General features: G+C 46.4%; 1 protein-coding gene across 1 annotated transcript in view; it reads right to left on the bottom strand.

The window, feature by feature from the left end:
- Positions 1-14489, bottom strand: part of LOC8024071 (uncharacterized protein CG43867) — a 115894-nt gene extending 101405 nt beyond the window's left edge. Inside the window, exons 1-3 of the mRNA XM_029974480.4 lie at positions 14100-14489; positions 6059-6319; positions 4062-4325 (exon numbers count right to left, since the gene is read on the bottom strand). Of these exons, the coding sequence (XP_029830340.2) occupies positions 4062-4325; positions 6059-6307 (513 nt within the window). The 5' untranslated portion in view covers positions 6308-6319; positions 14100-14489. The remainder of the gene's footprint in view (positions 1-4061; positions 4326-6058; positions 6320-14099) is intronic.
- Between the last annotated feature and the right edge of the window lie 73 nt (positions 14490-14562).

The following is a 14562-nucleotide window of genomic DNA, read 5'->3' as shown; positions in this document are numbered from 1 at the left end:
CACAAGCAAGTATGAGGCGTGGTAAAGGCTGACGCAAGCAGCGCACGTGCTATGGCGCACATAGCCGGACTTGATTGGGAGTGATTTAGCCGGTAATATTAGGCTGATGCACTACGATGATGAGCATCAGTACGACGCACTTTTGGCGTGGCTTGACTGGCTCCATCCAATCGTAGCATCGACTCCGGTCGGACGTAAAGCGAAACAGAGTATATGGAGCGCAAGTTCATCTGCTTGTTGCACAATGGTTGCAATGATGTCGGAACGCCGAGCTCTTATTGGCTGATTAAAAAATTTTGCGGGTAGACCTCGAGGCACCTAGCACTGAGGTCTACCCATGATCCTTCCAATCAAAGCCAATTAGTACTCGGCGTCGGTCTGACGTCACCGCAGCCCCTGCGCTAGAAGCAGATAACTCGCTCTCCGCATAGAAATTAAAGTCCCTGGGCCTCTCTTATCACAGTAAGAGCCATCCCACGACTTTGCAAATGTTTCTCGCGACTTTTAGCTCCCAATATTGCCAACGTCGTCCAAAAGTTCAGACGACAACGGGGCCACCGCAGTCGACAGCAATCTCTGTACTGCATTCAAACTGTGTCAAGAGGGAAATATTGTGGCAATTGTCATTTTTCCGTATGCTTTCTTTCATCGGCTAAACCAATCAAGTGCAGTGAATGCACCGTGACTTGCGCTTTTAGTGCGTGTGTTGACGGTTGTATGCGTTCTATTCTTCGACCGTGCTCCGACCTAAGATGAAACAAACCAAACGACGAGTAGAGATGCTATGAAAATATGTATTTGTGCAGTTTTTCTTCCCTTCTATTTTTCTGAATATTGCCAAGTGCGTGGCCGAGCTGGCATCGCACGCGGCTGCCTCTAATCGAGAGTTCTGGTTTGGAAAAATCCTGAACGTACCCCGTATGTAAAGACGGTGGTGATGCACTCCCTCGATTCAGTTGCCCTTATGTCACTACGCTTGATGTGTGGAACTTTTTCTTTTTAAGTTTTTAGGCGCAAGTTTGCCCATCAGACATTCATTTTCGCTTTTACATTCGTTACCCATTTTTCATCTGTGACAGTATTAAAATCAACTAATCATTTATTTTTTTTGTTAAAGTTTATTTTGGACAGGTGTGGCACAATTCTTAGCAAAAAATGCCATTTTGCTACCAGATACTATACCAGACTTTCGTTCATGGCGCAATTTGGCGCAAATGGCGCAGCACTTCCATCACTGCGGCATCCCGCACCTTCCCTAAACCAGCAAAACAGAACATCTACTAAACCACAGAACAAAAGGAGGGGGAACGTACTGAATCTCACAAAGTGGCCATTTGTGTGTCGTCTTCGATCTAAAAGTTGGAAGGTGTTTGAGACTTCTTCATAACCGTTGTCTAATCAAAAATGACCGCATCTCCACGTGGTGAATGATGTTGATTGGGGCGAAGCTCTGGTGGTGCTGATGATACTGATTCTATTGTTCATAGGTAGTGCTGATGGTGCTGATTTTTTTTTTATTGCTCATAAATAGTGCTGAGTTCCGGGTTGCGTTTCGACTTCATTATTATTGCTTTATGGTCGGTGAAATGCAGAGCCAGTGGTTCTTCTGGCGGATCAGCTTGGATCCGCTAGAAGCCGTGGGAACGCATCTCCACCGCTTAAGTCAACGGTCCATGTCAGAAAGAGAATGTGTGGTATGGAGCGTTGTTATATACGCATTTGAGCATTTGACCGCAGCGTCCTCTCGTCTATAAATGTTCAGCCAATGCATGCAAAGTTTAACGCTATTATATACGCATTTGACCACAGCGCCCTCTCCTGTATAGACGTTGAGCGGCTACGTGCAACGTTTCATCCATGACCTCCCCAGCTCTTGAGTTACTGCCACATCTCAGAGCCCCCACTCGTCCCACAGTCATGGCCAAGTGGTTATGGCGATGGACTAGAAATCCATTGAGGTCTCCCCGCACAGGTACGAAACTTGTCGACTGCGCAAACATTTTTTATTTTTATGTGAGCACGGATGCCGCACGGACGGATGGACAAGGCTAGACCCTAAGGAGCTTCACCCCTAAAATTTTGGAGCTTCTGCAATGGCTACTAGATGGCTCAGACTTTTGAAAGGGGTTGTATTTTTCTATTTCTTTCAGCCAGGGGATGCTGTAGCGTCAGTAAGATGCGATGACAAAAGGGGCGCTGCAGCCTCTGCGTGTGTTCGCAAAGCGTAACCATCTAATGCTGACATAGAGCAACATTCTATACTCTATTTCACCTTATGATGTACCGCAAGAAAGGCTACAAGCGCGAGCTCCTTGCTCTAGGGCACATCTCTCGTGAGTCCAGAGCAGCTCCCAACGCTATGAGCTCGTGCTTCTTGCCTTTTCTGCGGTACCACATAAGGTGAAACGGAGAATAGTGTTTCATCACGCCAGTCTGTCAGTGTCTGTACGCGTCCGTCCATGCATGCTAACAAAGGGTCTGAAAGAACTAAAACACGAACAGAAGGCTACGGTGCAAACGAGCTGGGGGTAGTTGAACATAGTAAAAACACACTGAAACTGGGATAAAAGAAAGAACAGACAAAGATAGGCCCTAAGACCTGTGTTTGTCTTTTCTTTTTCCCAGACTAGGGGTGTTCTTACTATATTCATCTAAAACATCTTGGAAATCAATGCCCGTCCTGTATAGACACTGCAATACTTTCTTTTCAATGTTTTAGTCTTTGTTCCATTTCTCAAATTTATATAGATGCGGGCAAGCGTGATCGCACACGACCGAAATGCAAGCTAGAAATATTCGATTTTTGCTCGTCGGGGGCTTTTCCCACAACTTAAGAGATCCAGTACTTACACAACATTTTTCAGTGGCACCCTCTTATGGTTCCTCTCTGCGACATCACAACCAGGGTTTGTTTCGCCGTGACATCAAGAGTTATGATCTCGACTACTTATGTGAAATGCAAACAGTACATTCGATGGTGTATGAAAAAGCACACTGGAAGCTTGGAATTATCATATTCTTAGACTAACGCTGACAGCAAAGTCTGACAGTAGCATTATTTTCACCAATAAAAAGAGAATTAATTTACAATGAAAACAGAATTAAATAAATAAACCGATCACTCTAAAAGCCCGTTCACACTCTTGCGACCTCTTAAAACTGGGTTTATTAAAACCTCTTACAACGAGAGGATACACTGGCGCCATCTATTGAGTAGCAGTATAAACTTGGCGGTACGGCATATTTTCTGTTTCTCTCGCGCATTATCCTTTTTTTCTTGGCTCGGAAAACTTTTGTCAACGTTATAAACGAGCCTTTCTTATAGGTATTATGCACATTTGACCTAGGAAATCCCGCAAAGCCTTTGCTCTTGTGAAACGCAGTTCTAGGGTCACCGCATGGATAACGCCAGAATGCCAGTGTGCCCCTTGTCCTAAGACATTTTAAGAAATTTTAACAGATCTCGTCTCTCTCGGTAGTACTCGGTTGCAAGAGTGAACGGGCCTTAAGTGTTCCACGCACGTATGACGCCGCCCTTTAGTCCACAGGAGGTAGGCAGTAGTACATGACAATCCTCGTGCCGTCTCATGCTCCGCTCGCGGAAAGCCAGTGAGGTTGCCATGCTTGCTGAAAGACTACAGTTCTTTCTGCACACATAAAAACCCAAACCTTTCACGGTTGGGTTTTTTTCCCAAAACATGTTTGCCGGTAGTCGGCAGGGTTTTTTGTTTATTCCAAAGGAATGTAAAGAAAAGGTTGGTGCGCATGTTTTATTTCTAATTATCTAATAAGAGCACACACAGTGCTCGCAAGCTCCTCAGGTTTAGAAAAACTGAATGAAAATACTGAGGGTAGCTGTTAACTTTCTCCCATGCTCACGCGACATCATAAAGTCCTTTGACATTGCAATGTCCCACTACGTCGTGGCATTGCATGATCATGCACATAGTCTCAACAACGTCATAGTGTCGCGACACTGCGATGTGATCGAGACCACGTGCCACGGTTGGAAAATGCCCGGAGCTGGCCCCGTAATTGCTACACATTTAGTATGATCTTACCGCCAGGGGCTGCTGCAGGCAGAAGGGCGTGGGGGCCGCCTGCTGGGCGGCCCTGTCGTTGAGGTTGGGCCCGGCCACCCTGCCCTCCGAGGCGCCCGAGGGGGCGGGCGGGGGCCGAGAGGCAAAGTCCACGGCTGCGTAGGCAGGGGGTGCCTCGTCCTCTTCCGGTGCCTGCCTCGGCTGCCCGGCCTGGCTCAGCTGGGACAGCTGGACCAGGCGCCGCTTGAGCAGTTCCAACTGCTCGTTGCAGCGCTGGTTCTGCTCCTGCGCAACCACCCACGGGACAATGTTCTGGGCGGGGTTCCCTCTTTTCGGCACGCGCCGGAATGCAACCGCCCGAGACTACAGCAATGAGCATCTGGAGCTGCTTGTGTGTTTAGTACGGTATTGCATTCTTACTGAAGCAAGCTCCGATTCGGCCTTCAAAAAAAGTGAGTGAAGCGTGACCAGCTGCGTAACACCTACATTGGGAGCTTTGGTCTTAAGCATTTCCCAATGCAAGGGACAAAAAACTTAAGCAAGAAAGAGGACTTTGAAGAGCTTCGAAAAGGCTTTGCCAGTTGCAATAGTATTCAAAACAAGCAAAAAAAACGGTACAAGAGGAGGATGGCAACACTGAAATGGCATCACATGCCTGGAGGGCCGAGACCAGAGTTATTATTTGTTGCACTTCTCATAGAACGCAATTCTGCCTACGGAAGTTTGATCGCCAGATCGAAACGAAACTGCAAATTTGTTTCCAACTACCATAGAATACTGTGCATTCGCCCATTCCACATTAAGCGCCCATTACCAAATTTGTAAGATCTGAGTAAATACGCACAGTACATTTATACGTAAAATTGATGACCGGACAAGCGCCCATCCTCCATTTTTTTGCGATTATCTCCAAACTTTGAGTGGGCACTTGCCCAGTATCTTACGGTAGTTCCATAATGCCAATGTTAGATGAAGTCTAACCTACACTTATCCAAGATTTCATTGCCTCTGTCTGTTTCAGAAGATTCACCATCCCAACCTAACCCTCAGCCCCTCTCTCTCTCTGCGCCACTGTCTTGCATTTCATCTCGCAGCTACCGCCATTCGAGGTTGGCATTCAAAGCTGCCGCACCAATGACCCCCCCGCCCCCCCCCCTCTTCAGTTTTTTTCTTCCTGAAGATTTCCACAGATTAGAACCACCTCCCCATCTCCGTCTCTTCAATCACCAACACCGACTTGTTCTAAACTGGCGTTGCTAATCATTTGGTAGAATCCTTCCAATGTGTTCCTTTTGCCGACATTTCTTTAACCCACTCCTCTCTGTAATGCTTTGGCTCCGAGAGGAAATAAATAAATAAACCCCCGCATTCTCGCATACTTTTTTCTCCAAATACCAACCGCTGGGGTTTTGACATCCAACAGCACAACCCATCAGCTCCAGCGACACGGTCGGTTGCCATTTGCGGACCACTTTCTGTGCAAGCATGAGACAGCACTTGTTCTGTGCAGTTTCTTTGACTCATACTTCATTTTTATCGTGCAGTTTTTATTCGAGATGCATCACCAACTAACCCAAGTGTGTACCATACTGCTCAAGATAGGCGCGTAAACACACCAGTCGGAGACGCACTCCGGGAACCAGACCGAAACCGTCCAACTTCCGGTTTGGCAAAAGTTCGCAACATCCTTAGGGACGACAACAAAGCGCTAGTGCATGGGCTTCGATTGTTCTAAGTGATGCTGGTTCCTGCGTGGTGCCCGCAACGCGTCTCCAACTGGTGCACTTACCGCATCCTAAAAACTGATCCCTCTATTTCCGCCCGACGACGTCAAAGACGTGACGTGCTGTGCCGATCCTGGTGGTGCCGGAGCGGTGGCGATTTACGTGGCAGACGATGCCATTTTTGAACCACTTTTTATGTATGGGAGTGATAGGGCCTTTAGCAGACCAGTCGGAAGATGCGTTTCAGGCACCATGGTTCCAGGCGGCGTACCGCGGCCGAAGCAACGGGCATACCTGCAGGTGCGCATTCTGCAGCTCGAGCTCCCCGAGCTTGTGGGCGACCCAGTCCTTGATGCGCATGGCCTTGGCTTCCACTTGGCGGGCGTCCTGAGCCCTGAGCTGGCGCTGCTGGGCCACCTCCCGCTCCAGGGAGGAAATGAGCAGGTCCTTCTCCCGGCACGCCTCCTCCAGGCTCCCCTCAGGGCCCCAGGCGTCCCCCCCGGGGGCCTCGCCGTCCCCAAAGGGGTCCTCCCGCTCCGCCATCAGGCAGTCCGCCTGGGCGGCACACAAGAGCACCGTGGATCAGTTCCGGTTTGTCATCAATGCCATATATGAATCGCTAGAGACTTTTCCGCTTTGTTGCCATCTATACTGTTGTGAATACCAACAGCCTATTCCAGTTTTTTTGCAGTCTACACTGTTGTGGATAGTTAGGACCTATTCCAGTTTGTTGCTGTCTGTACTGCTGTGGATAGTCGAGGCCTATTCGAGATTGTTGCCGTCTCTACTGATGTGGATAGTTAGAGTTAATTCCAGTTTGCCAATACTGCCATGGACCGTACAATTGACTAAATGGCACCTAATGAAGCATGGATCGAGAGTGTGCAAAAATGCTTTAGTTGCATTGTGTACGATAGATATTTTCGTAAAAGATGCTTTTACGACTTTGAACATATACTGAATGGGCTCTCGTTAGAAAGCTGGTCAAAGAAGAGAATTGCGTGTGACGTTTTATCGTTGCACGAAGAAGTTCATGGCCACTTAAAGGAGCTGCGCAACAATTTCAGTGCTTTGCTTAAATAATTTGGGGGTCGGTGTCTCGACCTTTCTGAAGTAAAGAACAAAATACCGCTTTTGCCTGCATGTCCTAAATATTATTTTAAAAATGGACATGGATTGAGGTTTTCGGCTCCTCTCAACACCTTCACCGTCTTCCGAGTCACATGCGCTGTGACGTGAATGGGGGACGTGCAAGGTTCCGGTGAAGCTCTCTCTTTAGAGCCATCAGTGAGCAGTGAGAACTCACTCGCTCACAACCTCGTGACAACATGCTTGCACAGCCCAGATCAACATGGCGAAAGGAGGAAAGTCTCATCCGGGTCTGGCCATACCCGTTCCCCTCCGGCTTCTGGTGGCTGTTAACGGTAGCAGATAGAGCTGACGGTTTTGTTGACCTCGGATAGAGGGCGGCACTAAACTCCATATAATAAAAGTTTTGTCGATGATAACAGGTTTCTGACGCATCTATATTTATGTTGGAACGATAAGATTTATAGAAAAGTTGCCTTTGATCGAGCAAGTATTCGCACAACTTCCTACCTTTTTACAAGTCCCCCATCGACGTCACGCCGCGTGTTTCTCATGGCCGCCGCTCGCGGCTGCAGGTCGCGAAATATTCTAATTTTTGCCTCGCGATTGCGCGGCGGAATTGCAACATTTCAAAGGAAGAAGTGTTTTCTGTCCTTCGTGACAAGATAAAAAATGTCAAAAGTAGAAGATGCAAATTCTTTCAACGTCCACTCAATTACGAAAAATTCAGGCTTATATGGGATTCCATTTCCCAAAGCACTACTAAACAGCTCTACGTCTTCGGATTCGCGAAATGTGGAACATTATTAATTTAAACATCAGCAGATACCAAAACCGAAACTTGGGTTGCGTCAGGCAACATTGGTCTTGTTTCGTCAGAGTCATGGCCACGGCACGTCGAACCACATGTGGGCTTGTGACGTTCGTGGGGGCGAGGTACAGGACGTGCGACACAGGCAGGTTGCTTCGCATGGCGTGGACGATGATGGCCCGGGGGGAGGGGGAAGGGGATAAGACGAAAGAGGAGAGGAGGAGCGGAGCAACAGACCGATAAGCATGCAGGGCAGCGCAAACGAGCGCATTCTCATTACGGTGATCACGTGGACGCCGTTGAGCCAACACCGGGAGGTGGAACTCATGACGTCATCGTTCAATTTTGCTCTGAGAAGTAAAAACAAGCAAAACGTGAGAATGACGTAGACATGCCTCCGACGAAGTGGCTCAACGTTGGCCGCTCCCACTCCCGTCGCATTGACTGCACTGACGATTGCGCCTCACGTCGCACGCTAGAGTTGGCTGATTTCGGCGACTTGGCTCGTTTGAAAGTTTGCTGGCCTGTTTATTAAATATATAGACAAAATTATAATGTAATATTTGACATGGGGTCTTCCTATGTGGTACTGAAAAGGGCTGCATAGTTTTCTAAATATCAAGAATGAAGCGGAGTTGCCCTTTAAACTGTGAACTGCTGTCGTCACAGCAGTTTCATGTGCCGGCTCGTGTGTCCAGAGGCTCGTGCATATTTCACCTATCTATTTAATCTAGACTATCACCACTGGTAAAAATGCAGATTTGCTTAAATAACCTGATGCCTCATGTCGATTTATTTTTGGAATATTGTCTCGCAAAGAAGAGCTTATTATATATTTTTTATTTAGTTTTTGCTTGGAACTGCAATGCAAAAGTATATATTGTCTTAGTGTAGTTTTCTTTGTATCTGCCACCATGCTGTGACCGACTGGTGGTTCTCGGGGCACAACACAAATAAAGCATCATCGTTATCATTATAAACAGTTAGGGTTAATTCCGGTTTGTTGCTGTCTATACTGTTGTGGATAGTTGGAGCCAATTCCAGTTTGTTGCCATCTACACTGTTGTGGATAGTTAGGACCAACTCCGGTTTGTTGCTATCTACGACTACACAGTTGTGGATAGTTAGGGCCAACTCCGGTTTTTTACCGTCCATACTGTTGAAGATAGTTAGGGCCAATTCCGGTTTGCTGCTGTCTGTACTGTTTGGATAGTTGGGGGCCTATTCCGATTTGTTTCTATCTATACCACTGTCGACAGCTGTAGTCGGTGACAGGTCAAGAATTCTGGAGACACTCTATCTCCGGTACAGGCTTGTTCCCTTCCACTGTGTGTAATTAACTTTTTAATTAATAAATCTAAAGGTATATTTTAATCTGAAACTTTCTGGGAATCATCGAAAACCACTAAATATGCGCCTTACAAAAATATAAGACGTGTGCAGCATATTAAGCCACTCCGCAAAACTTTCAGTCAATTAGCCAACTTACCAAGACCCCTATCGGGTCCTTAGGGAAAATGAATGATGATGATGATGATGATGACCAGCAACTACTTTCCAAACAAACTCATTAAGCTTTCATCCTCTCGTCATATCACGGATTCAAGAATTCCTTAGGCCCGCTTCAGACGGGGCAATTTCGCCCAGCAACTGGACGTCGCAACACCAGCAACACGGGTCGCCCGCGTTCACATGCAGCAACCGAATTGCTAGGACTTGCCATCATCATCATGAAATTTGATTTTTCTTGCACATTGTAGACGCACAGCTACGTGCTAAAAACGTGTTTTCATATCTTTGAATACCGCTGAGAATACTAACTCATCTTTCTGAAAAGGTTTATTTCCAAGACCGATCCATTTCAAACCAGAACTAAGTCTTTAGCTGTCATCATCACCACCACGAAGTGTCATGTGAAAATATTGAGTCCCTGATTGGCTGCTGCCACTTCAAACATCTCCGAGCTGTTCGAGTTGCTCGTCCGTTTCGAGCCGGACCCGATCTCAGCAATTCGTGTCGATCTAGGGAAAGCTAGGAAACAACCCTCCAGCAACTCCGAAATTGGTCAAAAAGTTGCCCCGTCTAAAGCAGGCCTTACGTCACGCCTACAGTACATAGTCCTTTCCTACATACCATCATATGCCGCGAGATGCCACACCCCCAAAAGATAAACCGCCCCCATTTTCGGCAAAATTTTCTGTTTATTGAAAACACTAAAAGATAGCCCACTTCTAGTAATTGCAGGGCCCTGGTCAATGACGACGTCGGCAGAAACGGTGTTACTCAGCCATTGCGGGAGATAAGCGAACACGGCTGACTGGGAAGGATACTTGTCTGTTGTTCATCGTTCCTCCTTGCAATCACAAGTTTCACAGGTCGCAAAAATCTAAATCTAGCAATTTTTCAACTTTTTTTTTTATCGCACACTGAAAGTTGGCTTTCTCCGTATTTTCACCCGATTCGCTCTCGCTTTTAGGTGGGCTATCCCTCGGAATATTATGGTAACCTCTTACGCATCAGAATTAATTGGGGGACAAGTTGGTTCTAGGGAGCCTTCATGTGCGTATTGCTAGGGTGGTGCCACCCTTTGTAATACCACTCGCCGATCACCCAGCAGCCATTTTGGCTCTCGGCGATAATCCGTGGGGCTTATAACCCTCCCGGAAACAAGCACCTTATCTCACAAGTTCGGAGCAGCGTTGTGGAACCCACGGAGGGAGGATTAGCATTTTCCCCCTAGGATGGGAGGACCGATGGACACAAAGGCCACATTCCAGCGCATGAGGAAACAATGAAAATGGCGGAGGAAGAGGGTGTGAGAAAGGGAAACAGGCAGTTGGCCTTTGTTGTGAGAAAGTGTGAGAAAGGGAAACAGGCACCCTAGTTGGTTCAACATCTAGTCCTTTCCTCCTCTTCTTAGTCCTTTGCGCTTTTAAAACTACCGTCTAGATAACCTCCTATGCTTCTTCAAATGTCTATTAGGACACAGCCCTTTCACCCCTGTTGTTTGTAATGTAGAATTTTTCTAATCTGATAGAGGGTGATACATTTGCTGTGTAAATGTGTGGAAGATTGGAGGAGGTTGTGTGCGAGGGGGGCATAAAAAAACATGATGTGTGAATAAATATATTCAGCTGCGTCCAAGACATGTGCGTTGTCCCCGTCGTCCGTTCGTCTCCAGTTTAGAATCATGTGTAACGTCAAACGGCTCGCCTGCTTAATAGCTTTATCCTAGATTATTATGACCCGCCAATTCACATTACTTTGTCCAGAGGGGTTTTGACGGAGAATTGCGTTTTATGCTTCACAATTTCAAGGTCACGAACCGCATTAATGGTACCAGGGCCCTGAACATATTGCAGATGTCTGCAGTATTAAATAAATAAAAGTGAAAAAAAAACTATCAAATTTGACTGACTGCATTTGACGTTGGATCGCAGGTCACTAAACTGCGAGAGCAACCTCGAAGGTGATGAATTTTAGACCGTTAACTACCAGTCACCACTGCCAAAATGCACCGATCTAGCCTACATAAACAAGTGCCGAAAGTAAACTCAAGGTTTTATCCCAAAAAATAAACAACGAGGATTGCTATGACTTTTCACGAGTCACTCACGTAACACTGGCAGATTTATTCGCGCAAGCTTTGGCACAAATAGCCTTAGAAAAGTTGCACAATTGTCAGCCAGGACGTCAAGCGGCCAGCCGCAGGAAGTGTAACTCGGCAGTTTGTGAGTCAACCCGACAGGCTGACTGGCAGGATGCCACACGCACAAAAAAGGGACTCGGTATTTTAGAGCAGACGGGTAAAACCTTGACAGCAGCCAAAGAAATATATCCACGTTTACCAGCAACCTTCACACCCCACTTGGGAGTCTCGAATTCCCGCTCATCGTCCAAAATATATTAGCGACACAATTTCTAGATGTCCCCATTTGATTAACCGTTTTTCAACAACGTACCTTCCCCGAGGTACCGACAAAACCAAGAATCCGAGAAAGACATAGATTAAACGGACCCAACAAGCAACGACAAAATGTTTTGTCCAAGCACCGCATGTCACCAACCACGATGTTCCTGGAAACAAGTGCCGTACCTTCCCAAGCCAGCCGTGTCACCACGACAAACACAGTCGTTAAAAACAAAAGTCCAACATTACTTGGAACAGCTGTAGTCACTCACAGAGTGACAACCCCAGGGTACGTCCTCCGAACGCCCAATTTTCAGCATGCACGCATTACCTTCCTTCATGCTTTGGCCGTGAGTGCCCCCAGGAGGCTCAATAGACACAGAGGTGTGCTCAAAGTCAGGAAGCGCACGCTGGAAGTGGGACAAGTGGAGTACCTCCCCGCTGCTCTGATCCTCTCCGTGACTATATGTGGCTTTCGCTGGGCACCATACTTGAGCACAGCGTTCACGGCGCATGCTATGAATGACATCCCGCTCATCTTCCAACATGACTTACAATCTTGGTGGTGTGAATTGCACATTGCAGAAGCATTGGGGGAAACTAGCACTCTGCGAAAGCGGGCTCAACAATGGCTGCCAGTGAAACCACCATATACCACCTATATGTGGCTTGAATCTGCGAGAAAAACAAATCTGGTGGTTCATTCACAAAGGCTGCTGATGTTACACAACTGCAAGCCGTGTAAGGCAAGTTTGCCTCAAGGTTCAGTGACTCCCATCTTATGCATCAATGAACCCAACTGTTTATACGCGTATTTCTTTCTGCATCGCGATTTTTTTTTTCTTTTATTCGCGCAGAAAGGGATATATATATATATATATATATATATATATATATATATATATATATATATATATATATATATATATATATATATATATATATCGTTCCGGGTCTCTCTTTCATCCCGGTCTTCTCTTCTCCGATGTTTGCGCCACAGAACAAAATAATAAAAGAAATAAAAATTGAAGGGGCGCCCATCCGATTCGTGCAGATTGAGGGAGAGGCAGACAGTGGGCTGGTTCTCGGTACTCCCACGCCGCCGCCGCCGCCTATGAGTCATCATCCCCCGCGTCGCGCTGTCGACAATCCAGGGAAGGTCCCAGGGCAAAAACAAGACAGCGGAGGAGTGCAATGAAGAGCGAGCGCGGCATCTGAGCTCGCGCGAGGCCGGGCAACAAACTCAACGCGTAAAAATTTTAGTAGGAATTCACAACGAAACTTCGAGAAAAACTGTATTGCTGCGTTGGTCAGTTTACGAGAAAGAATATAATACGTAAAAGAAAAAAAGAAGCAGAGCGAGCGCGCTGCGTAAAAAAGGATACCGATGGAGGGCAACCGCACACAAAGGTGGTTTATTCTCCAGTGGTTTCTCGTGCATTCCGCAAATCAATAATTAAGGGCTTCCTCGCGCGTAGTTACCAAACGTAACCTTAACATTTTTTTTTTTCTTTGCTGTTGTTGTTTTTAGATTGTGAACGTACTAATCCAGGTAGAATTGTAGACTTGCATGACTGTAATTACTGGGGATTAAAAACGTTATTCAATTCACCTTGTTCCTTAACCTTTAGAGCGGTCTTCAAGCGTAAAATCTTACGTGGGACATCTGACGGCACGGCTACAACGAAATAAGACACCGATACCTGGCTAAACGATGGCTTACTTGCGCAGCTCGCGTGCATTGCGGTGAAACTTACCATCGTATTATCCCCCCTCCTTTTTTTTTTTCCTTCTTTTTTTTTCGTATTTTAATATTTAGCGCAGGTAACCGTCTATAATGAAAATCAGAATAAGCAAGTCCACTGTGCAACGCAAGGTAAAAAGGTCAAGAGGTATCGGCTCCCACGAGTGTACAGCACGATCAACATGCGCGTTTTGCTAACTCTACACCACAAAACATCGCCGAAAGGCATTGGATCACCGCTTAGTGTACCGCATTAAACCGATTAAACAGTGTACTTGGTGCAGTACAAGAAGCACAGAGGAAAAATATTGATCACATCCGAACATCGTCAATAAATTCACGAAGTAACAAAGTTGTTCCGCTTTTACAGGTGATCAGGTTTGAACTTGGTTAGAAAACAGCGAAACATTTTCTTTACAATGGAAACCTCAATAAATATACAATAAGAAATATTTAAAAAAAAGAAAAATCCAAAGGAAGAGCCTATACAGAAGCTCATTGAAGTGCCATCACTTGTCATCCATCAAACGATTCTGGTCCATTCGCGGTAATAAAATAAATAAATAAATAACATAAGTTAACCTCGTAGTCTGAGACCCCTGTATCTTGCCAAACGATTCAAATAGAAAAAGAAAAGAGAGAACAGATGTGAAATCGCGATTTGAGCGCAGCAGCTAGCATTCATCGCTCAAACGGCGACACTTTTGTGATCGGCGCTCTCCAAATATAAACCGTTAAAAAAAAATAACGCATATCGATTCATCGCTTTTACTACACTCACCTAAAACCAGAGCACCTATCCATGAGTGCACCGAGAGCAGCGTCAAACAGGCCGACCCCCTCCGAACTCCGACGGCAGAGAAAAGCACCGGTCGTGTTCACGGAGAAGCATTAGGCTTAGCCCATGTCGCCGAGCATCCGAAGCGTTGCTTTGCTGCCGAACACCAACAGAGCATCGGTCGCGTCGGGTTCGACTGCGCGATCCGAAACGACGATGCTTTGAGGATGGGAGCTTGGGCGAAGCTTGCGCCACTTGGTCGGCGGTCTTTCCGGGCACGTATCACCTCACAACGAGACGAACACAGATGAGGATTCCGTCGACGATTCAAATATTACGGAGAAAGGCGAGGGGGTGCGCGACTCCGAGCACATGTCTATTGTACGGAAGAATACTTTTTTTTTTTTTTTCTCTCTTTTTCAACACGTTTTTGTTTTGTTTATTTTTTACAACAAAATGAACGCCG

The sequence above is a fragment of the Ixodes scapularis genome, unplaced genomic scaffold (assembly GCF_016920785.2).
Source record: "Ixodes scapularis isolate PalLabHiFi unplaced genomic scaffold, ASM1692078v2 PGA_scaffold4__175_contigs__length_147842914, whole genome shotgun sequence".
Classification (NCBI taxonomy): domain Eukaryota; kingdom Metazoa; phylum Arthropoda; class Arachnida; order Ixodida; family Ixodidae; genus Ixodes; species Ixodes scapularis.
Note: the sequence above shows the minus strand (reverse complement) of the source record. Positions and strands in the feature narration are given on the sequence as shown.